General features: G+C 44.9%; 1 protein-coding gene across 1 annotated transcript in view; it reads right to left on the bottom strand.

Annotated features, from left to right (window-relative positions):
* Positions 1 to 68: 68 nt before the first annotated feature.
* Positions 69 to 18,783, bottom strand: part of LOC112457711 (midnolin-A-like) — a 32,157-nt gene continuing 13,442 nt past the window's right edge. The window contains exons 2-5 of the mRNA XM_025020899.1: positions 12,500 to 12,587; positions 2,919 to 4,079; positions 1,690 to 2,029; positions 69 to 1,446 (exon numbers count right to left, since the gene is read on the bottom strand). Coding sequence (XP_024876667.1) covers positions 1,178 to 1,446; positions 1,690 to 2,029; positions 2,919 to 4,055 — 1,746 coding nt within the window. The 5' untranslated portion in view covers positions 4,056 to 4,079; positions 12,500 to 12,587 and the 3' untranslated portion in view covers positions 69 to 1,177. The remainder of the gene's footprint in view (positions 1,447 to 1,689; positions 2,030 to 2,918; positions 4,080 to 12,499; positions 12,588 to 18,783) is intronic.

The raw sequence follows: 18,783 nt of genomic DNA, 5'->3' as shown, positions 1-18,783 counted from the left end.
AGGAGCCTTAATAAGAGCTTTTGCTCTCTATTTTTCTCTCTCTCTCTTTCACTCACTCTCTCTCTCTCTCTTTCTCTCTCTCTCTCAATCTTTCTCTCTCTCCCTTTCAGAACGATTCATCGACTTCCCGCGCGATGTCGATGTACAGATACATAAAACCGTCACACTGATTCATTCGCCGAGCGTAATTATTGTCAACTACGATCAAGTCCTGAGTCCGGCCAAACACTGCGAGATCACCGTTTTATCAACGTTCGAAAACGATAGCCGTAAGATACCCAGTATTTCGTTACGCTAAATACACATAATAGTAATGATATATATGTAATATATGTAATATAAATTTTTTTTATTATAGCGGTAACACTATATATTGCCTAATATATAACCATAGCGCCACGCACGATCATTTTCATAGACACTCAAATGCCCCGACGCGCTTCGCATGCCGTCCGCGTCATGGGAAACGTTCGTGTGATCATCGTGATGCGTTGTCATTGTGCCTTGATGATAGTAATAAGCAAACGCGATTGAGTTGGAACGATGTGTTCGTGGATGAAGATGAATTGCAAGTGGTTTTTTTTGTGGGACGACTGTATATTAATGCGTGACGCATGCGATGTTGTTGCATCGCAGAAAGGAATTTAAAGACAGGTGACAAAAAAAGAGAGATTCCTGATCCTAAGAACAGAACTCTGCAAAACAAGATATTTGTAAAAAAAAAGAAAATAGAAAAGGAATGTTACATTAATTGAGGGACGATTCTGAGCGTTAGAAGGAAAGGACAAATGATTGGAGTTCATCTCTCAATCCGTCAGCCAGCGAATCTTCGTGAATTACGTCTATTTGCATAAGGTAATGCGAATCGGAGAAAGCGAGACACTTGCATAATACGGAGAGAAACTCAGCGGATCCGCGGTAATGATCGTGTACGGGGTATCAACAAAAATAGGTGTCAAATCAAAACATTTAGAACGTTTTGCAGCGTTTGGTTGCGCGGAATGAGAGTTGTACGGAACGGATGTAACTGCTGTGAATAGGACACGTTCGATCCTGCATTCTCTTCCATCGGAATAAATCAGTGCGATAGGTAGAAACGCGAACGACAATCATACCCTATGTGTACGAATATAGAGGATACTACTGTGCCGTGAATTGACTGCCAGTGACGTGGTATTTAAGCTACGACCGGTTCGGGGCTACACGGCTGAAGCTCCGGCTCGTTTTGCGGCTCCGCGCTGTTAGCGGTGGTGGTGGTGCCCGAGGTCGCAGTCGACGTGTTCGGCTCGTGGTTCGGGTCGGCGGGAGTCATCGCTGCCCACTGCGTGGTGTACGGCGCCGCTCGCGCCTGTCGCCTGGCTTTTCTCTTAGCGCGACGTTGCTCCATGACTAAACGCAACCGACGCATCTTGCCCTTCGTCGCCTCGTTCTCCTTCGACAATTCCTCTGCATTGGAAACACCACGCGACGTATTAGTATTAATGGAGATTAATTGTATCAAGATATCTCTTAAAAAGTTATACATCTTTTGCAAAAATAACGACGTACGTTATATAATTGCAAGGTATTAAATATATATAATAAAATTATATATACATGTTACGCATTGCACATTAAATATATTACGAAACCTTTTCTCAGGTCTTATTATTTGAAAGTGTTATTCGATATAAATTCATAGGTGCACACCGCTGGAGTAGCCTGGTGTGGAATCGTGACAGCCGACCGACGTGGTGGATCCACTCGCGGCGGCTGCGATGCCCGCGGAGGATGCGGACATCGAGGAGGATTGCTGGCGGGTATGCGAATGCCTGTGATGATGATGCCTGTAGTGGCCTGCGGATGCGGCCGGTGTCGCGCAGAGCAAGTCATTCAGGATGTGAATGATGGTGCTAATGTCCCGCTTCGGCCGACCGTGTCTGTCCTGGAGGGCTGGGTTCAGCGTGCCGCTGAACGTGCCCGAATACACGCCCTTGCCATGATGATGCATACTCTCTATTATAGCGCCTTGCCTGCGTCTCGCGTTCTCCTAAATTTAAAGAGACACGTCAGATTCTGTGCCGTATCCATAATGTATCCATGCCCTTAATTGCTTTCCTACATATGTAGGATGACTTACGAAATACTTTTCTGATGATATACTATTTTCGTTTGACAGCAGACTATAACAATTGGTTTCTATATATCCTACCCCTTCCCCCTTTTCTCTCTTTCTATTATATTTTTAAAAATAATTTTAAATTTACAAATTTTTTAAATATCTGACATACACAATTTTTTTAGAATAAAAAAATCTGAATTCAAATTTTCTCTCTTATGAGATAAGGCTCTCTTCAAGCTTACGAACATAAAGTATAATTAAATTTTTATTGATGTTAAGTTTATCTACATAAAATTATATACTTATATAGTATCAAAACAAAATAGAAATTTTAGACGCTGATGTAATGTTAAACTTAGAATATTTTTTTAAAAAGTGCAATATGACATTAGTATTATATTAATATTAATATTAATTGAGAATATGCACTTCACTTTTTGTATAGAATAAATTTTGTACAGTAATGTTTAAATGTCATTAACATTAATAATAATAATATAAAGTAACACTGAGTACATAGTACATAAATATGATAATTTTAAGGACCTGAGAGTATATGAGTAAAAGAATTCATTTTTGTAAATTCTTATCCACGGTCAAGGAATAAATTCAATATCAGCAAAGAATTCCGTCTTACTGAGACAGACAGACAGTCCAATTTGTAAAAAAATCAGATCGTGACAGATAATTCAGTTCGCGGCTAGACCGGATATACGATCACGGCACACCTCTTAGGACCTTAATCGACGTGCAATCACGAATATGAATCATGAATAATGATACACAGGGGGGAACTGGCTTCGGTAACAATGTATACCTCTGCGAGGTCGACCCGCGAGGTGAGTACCTCAGAGGAGAGCTGCTTCAGCTTCTGGGTGAGGTTCCGAGACGCCTCGGCGAGCGCCCGGGTGTCGAGGGTGGCGGGCTTGGGCGGCGACTGCTCCAGCATCAGCGATGAGGCGCACGTCGGGCTCTGCGGATTCGATTCCTCGTGCTGACTCCTCGTGGCGTCTACGCCACTACTGGTGGTAACGGACGACGACGGCTGGCCGTGATGGTGATGGCCGCTGCAGAGCTTCTTCCTGGGTAGCGTCGCGTCGTAGGACATCGGCTCCAAGGCAGGCTGCTCCTGAATCGGGGACGAACCCGAACTGAAGGAGGAGGAGGAAGAAGAAGAGGAAAGGTTGGGCAAGCTAGGTTTGTTTCTCGAATGGTGATGATGGTGATGGTGGTGGTGGTGATGATGGTGACCATGGTGATGACCGTGATGATGGCCGTGATGATGATGATGATGATAGAGCGGACAGGGCTGACACGCGCTGGAAGAATTGCCATTCGTAGGTGGGACGCCGTGCGAATTGCCACGCGTAGACTGGCCCGAGTTGCCGCTGGACGACAATGACGACGAATGCGTCGGGCTAATTGGCGCCGCCGAGACGGACGTGGAGGATGTTGTGACCCGGCTGGAGCATACCGGGCTGGTGGTCGTGGTAGTGATACTGGCGGTGGGTAGACTGCTGCTGCTGCTGCTGTAGCTGGCAGCTGCGTGTAGGGCGCTGGCGAGGCTGCTAATTAGATGCGACGTTCTGCCAGCCGGTGCCCCGGCGGCGTTCTGCGGCTTGACGATATTTCCCGGTGATCTGGCCGTTAGGCATCTTCTGGCCTGTAACGACGAGTGACCGCCAGACAAATTGGACATGCTCGTGACATTACCACTGTTAGGCAAGCCAGCGACGTTGTTGCTACTGCTGCTGCTGCTGCTGCTGTGGTGATTGTGGCCGTTACTGCTGGCGGAGGTTGCTTGAGTGGCGGTCGGCGATGCCGGGGTTACGGTAGACAACTGCAGCTGGATCAACATCATGTGGTCGCCCAGTCGCATCGTCAGATTAAGCGGCGCCTTGCCGGACAAGAAGTCATTCACCTGTGAATCATTGAGACTCTCCAAGGCCTGCATTACGCTCTGCTCCGGTCGTTGCGCCTGAAACAATGGTGGTAGGATCGTTATTTCAGAAACGATAACGGTTCGGCTGCGTATTTGATGTCGCTATCGAGAGACGTATGATTAACGCGAGAACCGCTTGCGTCTTAGAGATAATAAACAATGCGACGCAATGCGATATGAGCAGCAGCAGTGACGTACTGATTATAGCGCATTCTTTATTAATATACTAATTATGTATACGAGTTGGATATTACAGAATAACAGTGTATTGTACAAATTATTACAGCACTGTAAAATAATATGTTATGCTGTCATATCAATTAATCTTTCAATTTTACTTTAAACGCAGCATACGAAAGATGTCATATTAATCATATTATTTATGTATGAATTTAAATTAAATATATTGTAGGAATTATTACAACACTATAAAATGATATAAGAATTATTACAGCATTGTGTATAAGACGGAGAAAGAGAAACACGAAGTACGATATCGTTTCAAGAGACTCATCCAAAGGACAGTGTTTATTATTTATCGCGCAGTTTCGTGTTTTGGTCGTAACCGACTCGTCCATAATAATAATAAAGATGTTGATTACATTATCTGTTATTAGTAATATTAACTCGAAAACTTTTACGTTCAATGTCGACACAATTTTCTAGTTTGCACTTATCGGCATAAAGAGAAATACCTGATTAAGCAAAAATTATGATATGAAATTGTGTTATGGTGATAAGCCTTACGCTGCTTACGCAAGATAAACGATTAATGTTTACTTAATTATTTCTTGCGTCATCTTATACTTAGAAATTTACTTTTCTCATTGCTTTATATTCATATCCGTAATTAACTTAGTAATTCCTCTTCAGTTTAACTTATATATTGTTAGTAGTCTTTTTTTAAATTTCCAGACGTTCCAACGTTCGCGAAACAAAGTCTGATGTATTTCCAGAACGCGATGTCCCGCATTTTTTCTTTTTTTTTTTAATTTTGCGGCGGAATGCCGATCGCGTCGGCGTTTTTTCTCGAGTGTTACCGGTGCAAGATGAGACCGCGCGAATCGATAAAGCCGCGGCGCGAGATAGAAAGCGCGAGAAGACCTGCAGAAGAGAGGAAACCTCGCGGAACCGAGGCTCAGACCCTCGACGAGCACAGTTAGGCATCCCTCACGCACACCTAACGGACTTCCTTTCGCCGGACGCGGTCATCGTCGGATTCGGTAATTCGATTCGCGGACTCGTTCTAAGGAGAGTCCCGACTTTGCGGGAATCGCGCGTCCAATCGTGCCACGAAGTCTGTATCGTTTCTTTTAAGCGATTTCTCTCGCAGCTTCAGCAAAGGACCAGTCAATAAAAAAGAACTAACGTCATGTAGAATAAAGTTTGTTGATTTCTTTTCATCACACAAGTTTAACTCTTTGTCAGCATTTTTGTCGAAGACCATTTTTTATGTATTTTCAATTTTCGGTTAAATTCATGTCTGAGAATAATTTAATGTTGCATTAAAATTCCATTTAACCCACTTGAAGTCCACTTGAAGGATTTATCTATTGCGCATATCAAATTTGTGGAGAGCTGTATTGTTAATCGATTCGAAAGAGCTGCATTGCCACGTTTTTTTTTATTATTCCATAAATTATCCCGTCGTTTCTGGATTAACGCAATCTCAAGACCAGTTTCTCCCAAAGAGAATATAAAATTATAAATCCTAGGAAGCTCCAAAAAGAGCAAGTTAAAAAAGGCAGGTGATATTAATAGAATTAAATGCCTTTTTTCCACTTTTTTTTTATCATTTACGTTCGACGCAGCAGTGGCTGGGATTCAAGAGGAATTTCAGCAGAAGGGTAAAGTCCGCTGATCGATCACGATCACGGCTCGATGGGCAAAAATGCCATGCAACGTAAAAGTGCCACATGCAAGAATGTAACCTTCACGCGTGCCTGCGTATCACGTTCTCAGCGATCCGCAGTTTTAAATGCTGGATCGAGTTGACCGGTTCAAGCATCTGGACAAATAAAATGCTCGCTATCGCTTTCACGAGCCTGAGAACTATCTCGGGCTCGTCTCTACTATCGGGAATCCACCTCACCTCACGTCGATATCTCCGTGGGTCGCGCGCGATCGGTGAACAGCGGCGCGGAAGAGAGTCGCAGATGTTAAATTTACTCGCCGTATGCCGTCGTGTGCGACGCTATAAATTATTAATCTAGCCGACGCTAAATATAAGAAATCGACCCCGCGCGCCGCTTGCACGCGCGCGATCGTCGCACCCGATGTTGCAAGCGGCTGCAGCGAAAACGGCCGCGCTCTGCTCGGGAGAGCCATCAAGCCGATGCGCTCGCTCCACGTGTCGCATTAAATAAATTCTATTCACGGCTAAAGGACGAGATACCGGTATCGGGTCGTTTGCAGTGCCAAAGCAAAACAGGAAATATTGCGTATTTCGTTACATACATGCAAGGCGTTCCAATCGACACGCCTTTAAACGTAAACCGCGTAGACTCCTTCTGCATTTAAAAAAGTTTTTTTTTCCCGGAAACCAAAACGTTGCATTAAAACCTCTCTCGATATAGAAACATTACGTAGAAATTTTTTAATTGACTTTATACAATAAATTATAAATATAAACAAATGTAGATATAATAAATACTACATAAACAAGGATATATAAATATATAATTTATATATAAATATTATACATAATAAATATATAATAATATACACACAAAAATACATAATTTTGCATCGAACTTTCTCGGCAAATGTCTTATTTGAATAAACGACATATCTCAAAGAGCTTGAAAAAATATTGTGTATATATTTATATGTCCTTGTGAATTAGGCTGCGCGAGTCGTCTTCGCCTTCGCCGCGAAATCGGACGCTCTTTCGCTCGTTCGTGAACGGAGCGTGTCCCAAGCGCCCGATCTCGTCGCTCGGTGAAACGCTCTTGCAAAACGATTAACCAATCGGGCCCACTCCCGGCACCCAATCTCGTCTGGAGTCTCCCACAGCGAACTTCCTCGGTGCGGCAACACCATCATCGATCGGACGCGGGAGGACCTCGCGGCGAATCGCGATGGACCGTTTAAGGATTGCGAAGTGGCTCTGCGACTCGCTCTTTAAAAACTCCCCGAGAAAGAAAATGGTCGTTTGATTTACGTCGCAAAGCTGACCTCCTCAAATTGTAAAATAAATTTTTCCGAGCTCCCGGAAAAGTGTTGAACTGTTAAAACTAGTTGCGCTCTCGAGCAATCGAGAGCGTATACGTGCGAGAACTTACGCGAAGAGATCCCTACGCCGCTACGGAACTTCTCGAAAGCTGATACTAACTAAACTAAACGAGTGAAAGCGATAATAAAAGCGATACGGGTCAAGAGTAGATTGAACGCTGACGTGGTCGATCGCGTAACTGACGATGAACTTGTTCGCTTTCCGCTAGCTGAATTAAATGAAATTGGATGTAAAAAGCCAAGGAAAAATATAGCTATAAATATATTCGTGAAAATCAAATCTCTCGATGTAACGTGACTCTCGCTTGGATATCAATTTATCGAATTTCAGACTTTTCTCTTTGTTGCAATAAAAAAAAAACGTATAAAATGCGATAACTGAATTTTATATCGGATACTTTCGCGGATGTTTTTTTCACGCGGAAATAGTCTCGCTTTCCTGAGAAAAATAAAAATGGCTCTCGATTCGATCCTCCGGCTATACGCGCTTCTCCCTTAATTCATTTCCATTGAAATTCCAGAAATGAAAGGAAAACTCTCGGTCGGCACGAGAGCAAATGCGATGATAATCCGTCTATAACTCCATGCAATTATCCCAACGGTTAATAGCGGCCGTTGGCCGCTGTATTTCCGACGGAAATAGCAGCCGACGCACGCACCGATTGGTGCCTGCCGTCATCTTCGGCCGCGAAATCAATTTACCGTAAAGTGGGTGTGTATCGTATACGCCTTAACGTGATAATCTTGTTTGCCGTTTAAGCCAAAACGCCGGAAATCCAAAGACTGGATAAAGTAGTTAAGTCGAGCGATACGTGCGACGAGGACGGAAGAGGCTGGGAGGTTTTAGAAAGGATGGCGCTTAGAAGGCTATCGTCTTTAATACTGGAACTACCGACGGTTAATTTCTATTATTCATTTCCTGCTATTTATTATACTAGTATATATCTTTGAAAAAAGGAAATTGTTGAATTTAATCATTTTTGTTTTGCAAGAAAAATTTCGGAAAATCTCAGAAAATGCAATTATAAATTTAAATAATTTAAAAAAATTGCAACTCAGTCATTTTGACTGCTTTGGTAATTCTCTAGTGTTCTATTTGGACACTTGAAGCATTTCAAAAGAAATTTTTAGTGTTTTCGAAAGATATCGAACGATCGGTGGTGCATGGCGATATATTTAAAAATAAATCACGGCAGATAATCTGTTTTGAAAAAAGTTTAGAGAAGCTCTTATCTTATCTTAGAAAACAACTATACTTCTATCAATGATTAATGACAGAATCCAATCTTCGCCGAATTCGTGTTTAGCGCCCCCCTTAAATATTTCTTAAAATAAAATACGGTTAAAAGTTACACGTGACTTCCCACATGTTTTCTCTCTCGCGCGATCGCTGTCGTAAATTTTTATTCGTACGGAAAAAGCGTCTTAAAATATCCAGGAACGTCACGCGCATTGTAAAATAAAAAATGACCAGCGAGAAATGTAGCGCGCGAATGAATTAACGAGACTAACGATATGCAATAATGTGCACCCGGTGGAGATACGAAAGATTACATCTCTAACCGCCGTGAGAACTTTCACCGGAATATCGGTGGACGGATTCGACAGGAGTAATTCAGAGGGTCGAGGTTGAAACCTCGACGAACGGCTTGGGAAATGCCACGGGGGCGCGACGCGTAAAGAAAAAAGGGGGGAAAAAGAAAAAAAGGTCGAGTCGCGGACTGGACCAGGAGCACGAAAATTAATCGAACTCCGGCGAAGATGGATTCTGCCATTTTGCCAACGTCTAACGGTGATTTCGCGAGCCAAGCGAGAGAGCTGGTCGCCGGACGAAGTCCGAGTCCGAAAAGCCGACCGGGCTCTCTTTCTCTCTTTCTTTCTCTCTCTCTCTCTCTCTCTCTCTCTCTCTCTCTCTTTCTCTCTCTCTCGCGGATCGTCGGGCGAGCGCTCGGACGAGGAAAAAAGGAAGGCGCAGAGATAAATCGCGCTACGAAACGCTGCTCTTCGATCGCGAGGCGCTCGCTCTCGCAGCCGAGCTGTGTGAACCCGGCCCGTAGGTCTCGCCTCGCTCCCCTGCCCCGTAAAACCACCCACGAGTGATATCTACAGGGTGGACCGAAGAGCAGCTACAAGCCACTCGCAAACGCTCGCGGAAGTTCCGTAAAACCTTCCTTCGAATAAAAAGCGTCGGAATCGAAACTGACACGATCTTGAAGAGGCCCAGATTCATTTCCTGACGCTGCAAAAGATTTTTACAAATATTTGCAACAAAAAGTTTTTAATTTAGCTAAATGGACGCGATTTCTGGGAAAAAAAATGTATACGTCAGCTGGATACGTACAGAAAATAATTCCATCTGCCAAAAAAAATGTTCAACGGTGTATCGAGCCGGGAATCTAATTCTCGGGCGAATATTCACGAGTACAACCGTCGCGTATAGCGTACAGCGGAAATAATTACGGCACGCACCGAGACGTGTCCTTTTTTCCGCGACGCCCTGTAGGCCTGATCGCGGCTAGAGAGAGAGAAAGAGAACGGGGAGAGGGCTAAAGGCGAGGGCGCGCAGGAGAGAGAGAAAGGGAGACGTGCACGCAACGCATACACAGGCGTATACGGCCGGCATGGCACGTAGGGACCGGAGCCAACGCAGAGGCCGACTTTAAAATTGACTGCGGGTGACCGAGAGAGCCGAGCTGAGCCGAGCCGAGCGGGCCGGACCCCCTTGACAGCTATGCGAACAAGTCTCGGTCGCTCGCGCGATAAGAACCCGGGGAAACGTGCGCACGCGCCCGCGCGCGCTGTTGCTAGCCCGGGTCAGAGTCAATTTCAGACACGGGAGGAAAGAGAGAAAGCCTCGTTCGGCTCCCCTACCCTGATGCCTTCAACCCCTTAACCCCCGGAAAGGCTTAGAAACGCCTCCGAAACTGAGAGATCGTTCGCGAAGCGAGAGACGAAATCCGAGGCACGGCCGGAGAATCAAGACTGTCGTGAAATTTGCAACGCGTTTGTCGCCTCTGATTATACCAAATTACCTCTGTGGCATTATTCCGTCTTACGTTCTAGTCTACGTCTATTTTTTCGTTCCGTCCACCTTGCGCTCTGATTATCTTGTTTTTATTAGATAAGCGTCGTAGCCAACGGCAGTTTCGCTGGCGTCTTACCTTTCGCGTGTATACATCTTTTGTTCGTTCGTGTTCTTTGTCATTTTCCGACTTATCGTAAACCAATCTTGTGTGTGCGCGCAATAATATTATTCTTATTGTTCTCAGAAGCAAACGGATGGTTTCGAGCAATCGACAGTCGAATTAGCGGCATCGCCCGATGAAGCAAAGGGTTACACGCGGCTCTTCCTCAGACCTCGCGAATGGCCTGAGGAAGTTTCGAGCGTTACACGTTTAAGTTTCGTTTCGCGTTTTGTTCGACTCGACAATATCCTCCGCGGTTCTTAAGCGGAAACGCACAAACGAGAGGGGGAGAACCGTTTCCGTGACGTTGCTACACCTTGTTTCCTAAAAGGCTGGGTGTTCCGCGCGCGGAACAGCAGCACCTGTGTGTCGCGTCGCGGCCGGTTAGGGCCGAGCTGGAGTTACGTTACGTTACGCTACTTCGAGTCCAAACCTTACGAAACATTACATCGCCCGAAGTCATATGGCCGTGGCGTCATGTGTGTTTACGCGCTCCGATTTCTGTAACAGATCGTTCCGCGGCCAGATGTTTCCGCGCGCGACGAGCGTGTTCTAAGGTCGAAATTTGTGTCACACTGTACGAAAAAAGGTTCCGGTATTAATTGCACGGAATTAAATTAAATTAATTGACATTAATTACATCAAGGCGAATCTAATTAAGTCACCGTAACTGATGATATACAATTACACGTGTAAAGTACCAAATAATTTTATATAAGCTTCGCACACGCGTATAATATAATATTGTAATACATTTTTTTTTAATATTAACGTAACAATCGCGATTCGCGTGGATTGGCTACGATAGCGCTAAATTTCCGCTAAACAACATTGAAATGAAAACGAGATACTTAACCCTTCGTAGTCACACATGGGTCAATTTGACCCACCTTCATTTGGATCTAATTGTAAATATCAGCTAAATGCCTGGCTTAAAATAGGACTTGGTCCGCCATCTACAAGAGTTTGAAGTATCCTCTACAGGTAAAGACCGTTAATCATGTACTCGTTCACGATTTTTTTTCAACATGTTACCATTTGATTTCTCACAAAACCGCAGTTGTTTTATATTCCAGAATGTTCAAGGTATGTTCCAGAATTATTTGAACCCGATCAGACCGATACCATTAAAATGGCAACCATTAAAAGTCGACTGCGTCAATGCGACCCAGTGTGACACTACCGCGGGATTCTAGAGAAGTGTGACTACGAAGGGTTAAACGTTCGTTTCATTTAAGGACTGGAAGGGCCGAGGGGACAAGGTTGCGCGTCGATCGCGATGAATCGCGAGCGGGCCGGATCCGCGGAGGATAAAGGTGTCGGGGACGATATGACCGAGAAACCAAGTGACCCGGCGAATACACACGCGAACGCCGGCGAGTTAACGGCGTTTGTCCGCGCCTCCGTGTACGCTCTCCTCCGTTGCCCGAGTCACCGGCGGCGCGTCCTCCGCGCCGGGCGGCGGAACGGAGCGAGGAACCGTTCCAGGGAGCCGGTGTGCCGGGGCGCGCGAGAATCCGGGTTGCGATCGCGGACGCGACGGAAAAACCAGACGGCGGCGTATGCGTATACCGCGTCGGTCGCGCGAGCAATCCACCAGCTGGAAACTCCGCTTGTCGGAGTTTCGCCGAGACGGCAGATGGAAGCAATCGGGAACCTGAACCCCGAGCCCGTTTCGGGCTTATCTCTGTCGGATAAATCTCTAATTCGCGACAGAACTCGAAGAAACAAAGAAGGGTTTTTGGCATATCTCTATTCCGGTATATATATGTATATCTTTCCGTTCTGTAAATAGATCTTATGTAATTCCCAGCAATCGTACAAAATGTTTCTCCTTAATACCAAGAAGAAAAACGGGGGAGGGGGGCAGACTAAATTTACTGGACTTTCCACCGCGAGTCGACGGTCCGTCTTCACGGCGATAAAAGTCGCGCCGATAAACTACTCATTACCCGCGCCGGAGTGCGCGTCGTAGGTCGACTTGATTAATACCCACACGTGCCGTGCAAGTGCAGGACACGGGAGTGTTCAACTCACCAACAATCCGGTTTCCACGCTCGGCAGCAGCGTCAGCCGACTGTCGTTCTGTAGGCCGTTTTCCGCGAGTGTTCCTTCGCGCAGCTGCCTGAAACAAGAATATCAACGAGGATGGTTTAGCAACTTTATCGCCACGATTGCCGTGATAGTGAGATATAAAAGCGATCGGACAGCGCTCTGGGCATTTAAACAAATTTAAATGATATTTATCGCAGAATTATCGTGGAGACTGGAGCTTTAGAAAACTGACGTATTTAGTTCTCTGAGAATCATTAACATTATATTTTAGTTATCAAACGCAGATCGGAACCATATGCTAGATATTTAATAAAGCATTAAGAAAAAGATATAATTGTTTTAGTAGAAATTATTTCCTCTTTAGAAGAGTTGCTTGTAGAAATATTAACTCGACACGTACAAAGTATAAAGCTGTCTATTTATTGATAAAAGTGCCACATTTACTATAATAGTTATCAAACAAAGATCGGATCTTCAACCATATGCTGAATATTTAATAATGCATTAGGAAAAGGATATAATATTTTTAGTAGAGATTATTATTTTATCTTTAGAAGAGTAGTTTGTAGAAATAATAGCTCCTGATTCTTCCTCCCCCCCCCCTCGACACATACAAAGCTATCTATTTATTGATAAAAAGTGCCACATTTACTGTAACAGCATTTATTCATAGTCAATCGTTAGTGATCGAGAAACGCTTTGCTTTTACGCAAGTCTAAAAGGTTCTGTAGACTTTATCTGAGTAATTGGTTCATTACATCTGAGAAACTGGTTTCATTATATTGGGTTGCGATATAACGAGATCAGGATTCGTTCCGTAAAATCGTTACGGTTCTTTCGCGAAAAGAGTTTCCGGTCACATCTGCGACCTGTTCCCATCAGAAGAGAGGCCCGAATCTCGCGTTATACCGATAGGAAGATCGGCAATGGTTGGAAATATTCCCGTTAGAGCGAGTGCAGTTAAACCGAGAGAGCTGTCGCAGTTTGGCATTTCGAAAAGCGACGTGACGGAAGAAAGCGATACGACCGAGGGGGGGGGGAGCCTCCACGAAGCGGAGGAGAGAAGGGGAGTCGTGCACAGAGTCGATGAAAAATACTTATATGCAACAGTCGGACAGAATTGGGTCGCGATCGCCTCGCCGCGTCTCGGCATATAAACACATCCCGGTCTATATATCGGCTTCCCTCGGCTTTTTAAATAAATCGCCGACGTTGGAGTCCGTCACGATTCCGTCCGTTTTGAAGCCTCTCGACTCGAGGCACCCGGCCGCGGGTCGAGAAAAACACGCGATTTATACCGGTTTAAGAGTGCGCGAGACCCTGATGGGCTTTTATCCGCGCCGCGTGCGAGTTGCATCAACTCTAAAAACGGTATATAAGGTATATAACGCGCAGGCAGGAAATGGTAACGCGAGGCGATGATAATTTGAAGAAAAGAAAAGAAAGGAAGAAGTCCGTTTCTTTGCGTCCGGACTTTGCGTCGTATATATTTCTGCGACAATCAAAGTCCACCGCGACCCGGTTCGCACGCACGCCACGGCGCTATCGCGAGGCCTGCTGCTGCTGCTGATGCAACCGCTACCGCGAAGCGGAAATCGACCGAAATAAACACGCGTGCGTGTAAAACGCGCGCGCGCGCGATAAAAAAGCCGCGCTATAAGAGCAACGAGCGGAAGCACGGAGCCCCGAGCGCGCTATCATTTTTTTTTCTTTCCTATAATATGGAGGCGCGGAAGGGAGACGACGAGAAATCGGCTATTACGGAATGCAAAACGCATAAAATGGGATAATGTTATAAAATCAGTGTATGACTCTTATCTCTAACATTGTCCTCCGTACCGTCAGATTGAAACGAAACTTTCTCATTCCGGTCTGCGTATCCGATATTACATATATTATTTAATTTTAACGCTGTGAAGTATAATTAAGACAAGAATAATCATCTGTTATATGTATCGCGTCTTAACGTAAATAGGCCAACCATAAATAACTCTTTTTTTTTTTGTTTATTTCACACCTACACCTTTTTCTTTCGTGTTTTTTTTATCCTGATAAAAAGAAAGTTCTTACCGACGCGGCTAAAAATATCTCATCATCATCGACTCGTTAAAGCGACTCACTCAGCTCCAACTCATTTTGGCTCGTTGTTTTCGGCATATCTGGGAATTCCCCACCGAGCGCGGGATCCGCGATAACGCATGATAGCTTCCGGTATCGGTCGATAGCGTGTACGCGCGCACGCAACAAGATAATAACCGCGAGTCGCGATAGAAATCCACGACCTCGGCTGGCATTGACGCCGGTGGCCGCGATAACGCGATCGCGATCGTGCCTGGATTCGCGTACGTTAAAAAAAAGAAAGGAAGAAAAAATGTCCCGATAAGAAAACGCCGACCTCGAAGATTAGGCCGCACGACTCCCGGTAACGTCGCCGGATATCGCGACGGTTTCCATTGGCGACCGTCGCTCGTTGGACCTCGATCGAAGGAACGAGACCTTGCCACCGTATAAATACGGCGACGTTACTCCGATTTACGCTCGATCCTAATCGGGCCGAGCGCTTTTTAAATCGATCCTCACGAGAACCCGGTATATAATTAATAATAATAACTTTATTAAGTACATATCACAAGTTTATACGTTGCTACAAGGCTCAGAGAAAATAAAGATAAAAGAAATTAAATTGTAGTAAAAATTATATTAAGGAACTTTACTTAGGGACATTCGATAGACAAGGTGTCCCATTTACGTCTTTCATGCATAATAATTGTTAAATTAAAAATTATCGATTATTAAAAGAGTATACATTCTAAATTAAATTCCTTCCATTTAAATTCCATTTCGAGGAAACGTCCCAATTAATCTTGAGAGTCTCGCCTTCGCCATATCGAGACCACCTTCGTGGAACCCGACCGTCCCGATTTTGTTTTACTGATTTTGCCCGAAAGAAAAAGTCGTCGCTCTACTTTTCGCGCGTGAAGAAAGCCGGTGTGCGATCCCAGAAATGGAACCGGGGCCGACGAAGGAGCGAGACTCGCGGAGACGTATACGTCTCGTCTCTAACGTCATCGACGAAGGCGCATGCAGTAGAACACGGCGTTCCGCATCGGTATATACTTAAACCGAAGCGGGGAACGAGAGGCGACCGATGCGATGCCCGTGCCAGAGAACGTCGTCCCGTGCGTGCATGCGTCGCGCACCCGGGTTATTGCACCCTCGGTGCCATTCCTCGGGTGCCAAAAGCCTCGCCGGTTATCTCGGGCCTTGACGAATGGCCCGAATCCACAAGCTCCGGTCCCCGGTCGACCGGCGCGGCCGGGAAAAAAGCGTTCGAACGTATGTACCTCGGCCTCGTGTTTCGTGTCTCCCCTCTTCGTCCACCGCCTCCTTATCGCGCAGCCCCCGCGTCCGGAGCGATCTCTCGCTCGTTTATTTACCGGTGATGTATAAGGCGGTGACTTAAACGAGACGAGGCGAACCGAGAAGCTAAAGCTAAACGGCTGCCGATGAATGCCAGGCTAATTAACGCGAGGTCAAATCATATTTCGTCGAAATATCATCTCTGCCTATATATTTGCAGGCCTGAAGCGAGGCATTCCATCGCGAATTCAACGCCAATATCGCATCTCAATGGTTATTTTAAGTCGCGTCAGAGTCGCATCTTTTCTCAACAGATATAAAGGCCTTCTCTCTCTGAGATTTCTTTCTAAATAAAATCCAGTGTTAATTAAATGGCGAATTTTACCACAAATCCGAGCGTCTGTCCGAGTTAAAAGTGGGATATTTTTTATTGTCCGTTCGACGAACGATCGAGCGTTCTCGTTACGCTTCTGCGTTCCGCAACCGACATGGGAAGATTTTACGCTGCACGAGGTAACGCCTCGCTCTACCCACCCCTTGATCGCACTTGAGCAACGTGCCCGACCACGTTGAAAATCCTTAAGGAGAGTCCATATTATCGAGCCAAACCGCCGAACTTCGCCGCAAACCGATCATGCGTCTACATTATCGAGCCGAACTTTATCGGCTCGACAATGTCGGTTCGCGACGAAGTTCGGCTCGCGGTTTGGCTCGATAATGTGGATCCTCCTTTAGATCCAGCGCTGTCGTTTGTCGTTTTCCCTCGACGCGGCGAGCGGCCACGACGATTCCCATTGCGAAACGCCCGCGCCGCGGCGATATACCGGCACGTAGAATCGATGTACCGATCGGCAAACAAGAGCCGTGGAGGGGAAGGGAAGGAAAGGGAAAAAGGCGAAACTCCACGGCCTTGGCGAATATGCATCTTGCATCGATCACGAGATCGTTCGGGAGATATCGACTCGGGTGTATCCGCGAAATGGGTGTTGCTCGATACCGGCGGTTGTTCCACCTCCCACTGTTTCTCGATAAATTGAATGAATCCGATACTGTAATTAAAAATGATCCTCTTGCGATAGCTTCGCGTTAATTTATTCAGCCTAGCGTCAATCATTTCTGTTCTGCGTTAGGAGAATAAAAATATCACTAAAGCTCGTCCGAATATCTGAAAAATAATCAAAAATAAGAAACAAGATATTTAACTCTCGACCGGCTTTGTCTAAAAAAAAGCAAGTTTGTCAGAATAACTTGTAAAATTTTTTTCAAATAAATCTCTCGCATGCCTATTTCTGCATCCAGCATGAAATTACATTGGGCATCGCTTGATTTCATCGACATTTCGACGAGATATGAAAAGACTGAATGACATGCGTCACCCGTCACGCGACTGCTTCAGAGTTAACAAAAAAAAAATTTGAAATAAAAGGATCAATAATCGGATTGGTGTCGAAAGTGATGCTCGATAATTTCGGAATATCGGCACTTAAAACTTATTTATTGACCGTCCGTTCGCTTCTCCTTTTGTATGCTAGAGTTGTGGCGATATTGCAGTCCGTCAATGATTTTGCAAATGTTAAGCGCGCGCGTCGCTCGCACACTCGAAATCGGAAACGATGTGTGTCCATTATTAATGTTTAAAGCGATTGCGAAAATGACGAGCGTCGAATAATTCCCACGTCGGCATTTATGCGAACGGCGCGTGCGGCTCGTGCCGCGCGAATAAATTTCGCGGCAGATTGTCACGAAGGAAGATTAACAGGGCCTAATCCAAGCATTAATTGTGCAATTGATTGCGTGATGATTTAGGGACAGCGTGACCATTTAATCGAATTGATCTCGAGATAATTACGTGAGAAAAACTGGTAATTATATCTACCTTATATAGTGCTAGAATTATAAAAAAAATCCAGTTGAATGTAACTACACTTCAAATATTATAATATATTAAATTTAAATATTATATTTAATATATTATAATAAATCTATACATTAAAATTAAATTAAAATATTATAATTATGAATTCAATTATCTGTAACACAATATTATTTAATTATATAAAATATTATAATTTTAGATCTCCGTTTAAATGTATATATCAATGTCTATACTCCGTCCAACGAGAGATCACGGTTGATCAAACATAAATAACGATAGGGCACAGAGCCGCAACAAGGTGTTCGCGTTATAAATTATTTTATTTTTAATAGATATTTTCCAACACTATTAAAAATAAAAATAATTTAACGCGAACACCTTGTGCCCTATCGTTATATATATGTTTGATCAATCATGATCTCTCGTTGGACGGAGTATAGTAATGAACATTCTTAGTTATATCATAACTATTTATGTTTATCTTTTCTTAGTATTCCACGGTTGTGGGAACTGATGCTCTCTTCAGGTAAACTTTCTTATCGCGGTTATCGCTATAACGCCGTACATACACATGGCCGCTGGATTTTACAAAAATGATATCTTACGTGCGCCCCTAGCTAGCTCGAAAACGGAGTTTCGCTTAGCCGACAGTTTGTCAACAACGCGTTATCTCCCCGTAATTCCTGAACTCGCTCGTCAACCGAGCCCGAAGCGCGCGCGCACGAGTCGACAAAACGGCGAGCGAGACCGGTATAATTTCGCTGAGTATAGATTTCGATGGCACGTGAAAATTTCCCCCTTTCCTCCACCCCGGTATCCCACGAAATTCGCGCCCGGCGCGCGGAAGCCGAGGAACGCGAGCGAGCGCGGTGCTCGTTACGCGGAGAGCGCGCGGTCGAGCGAGCTTAACGGGTTTTCGTTCAAGATCCCGATCCCCCGATCCGATCCGATGCGTGTCGCTGACCTTTACGCTCGGCGATAAAAAAGCAGCCGCCTCTTGCGCCGCGATAACGTTGCCCGTGTGCCCGTC

The sequence above is a fragment of the Temnothorax curvispinosus genome, unplaced genomic scaffold (assembly GCF_003070985.1).
Source record: "Temnothorax curvispinosus isolate PA1 unplaced genomic scaffold, ASM307098v1 QBEX01008186.1, whole genome shotgun sequence".
In the NCBI taxonomy this organism is placed as follows: domain Eukaryota; kingdom Metazoa; phylum Arthropoda; class Insecta; order Hymenoptera; family Formicidae; genus Temnothorax; species Temnothorax curvispinosus.
The sequence above is the reverse complement of the archived record's forward strand: the minus strand, read 5'-3'. Positions and strand labels throughout refer to the sequence as shown.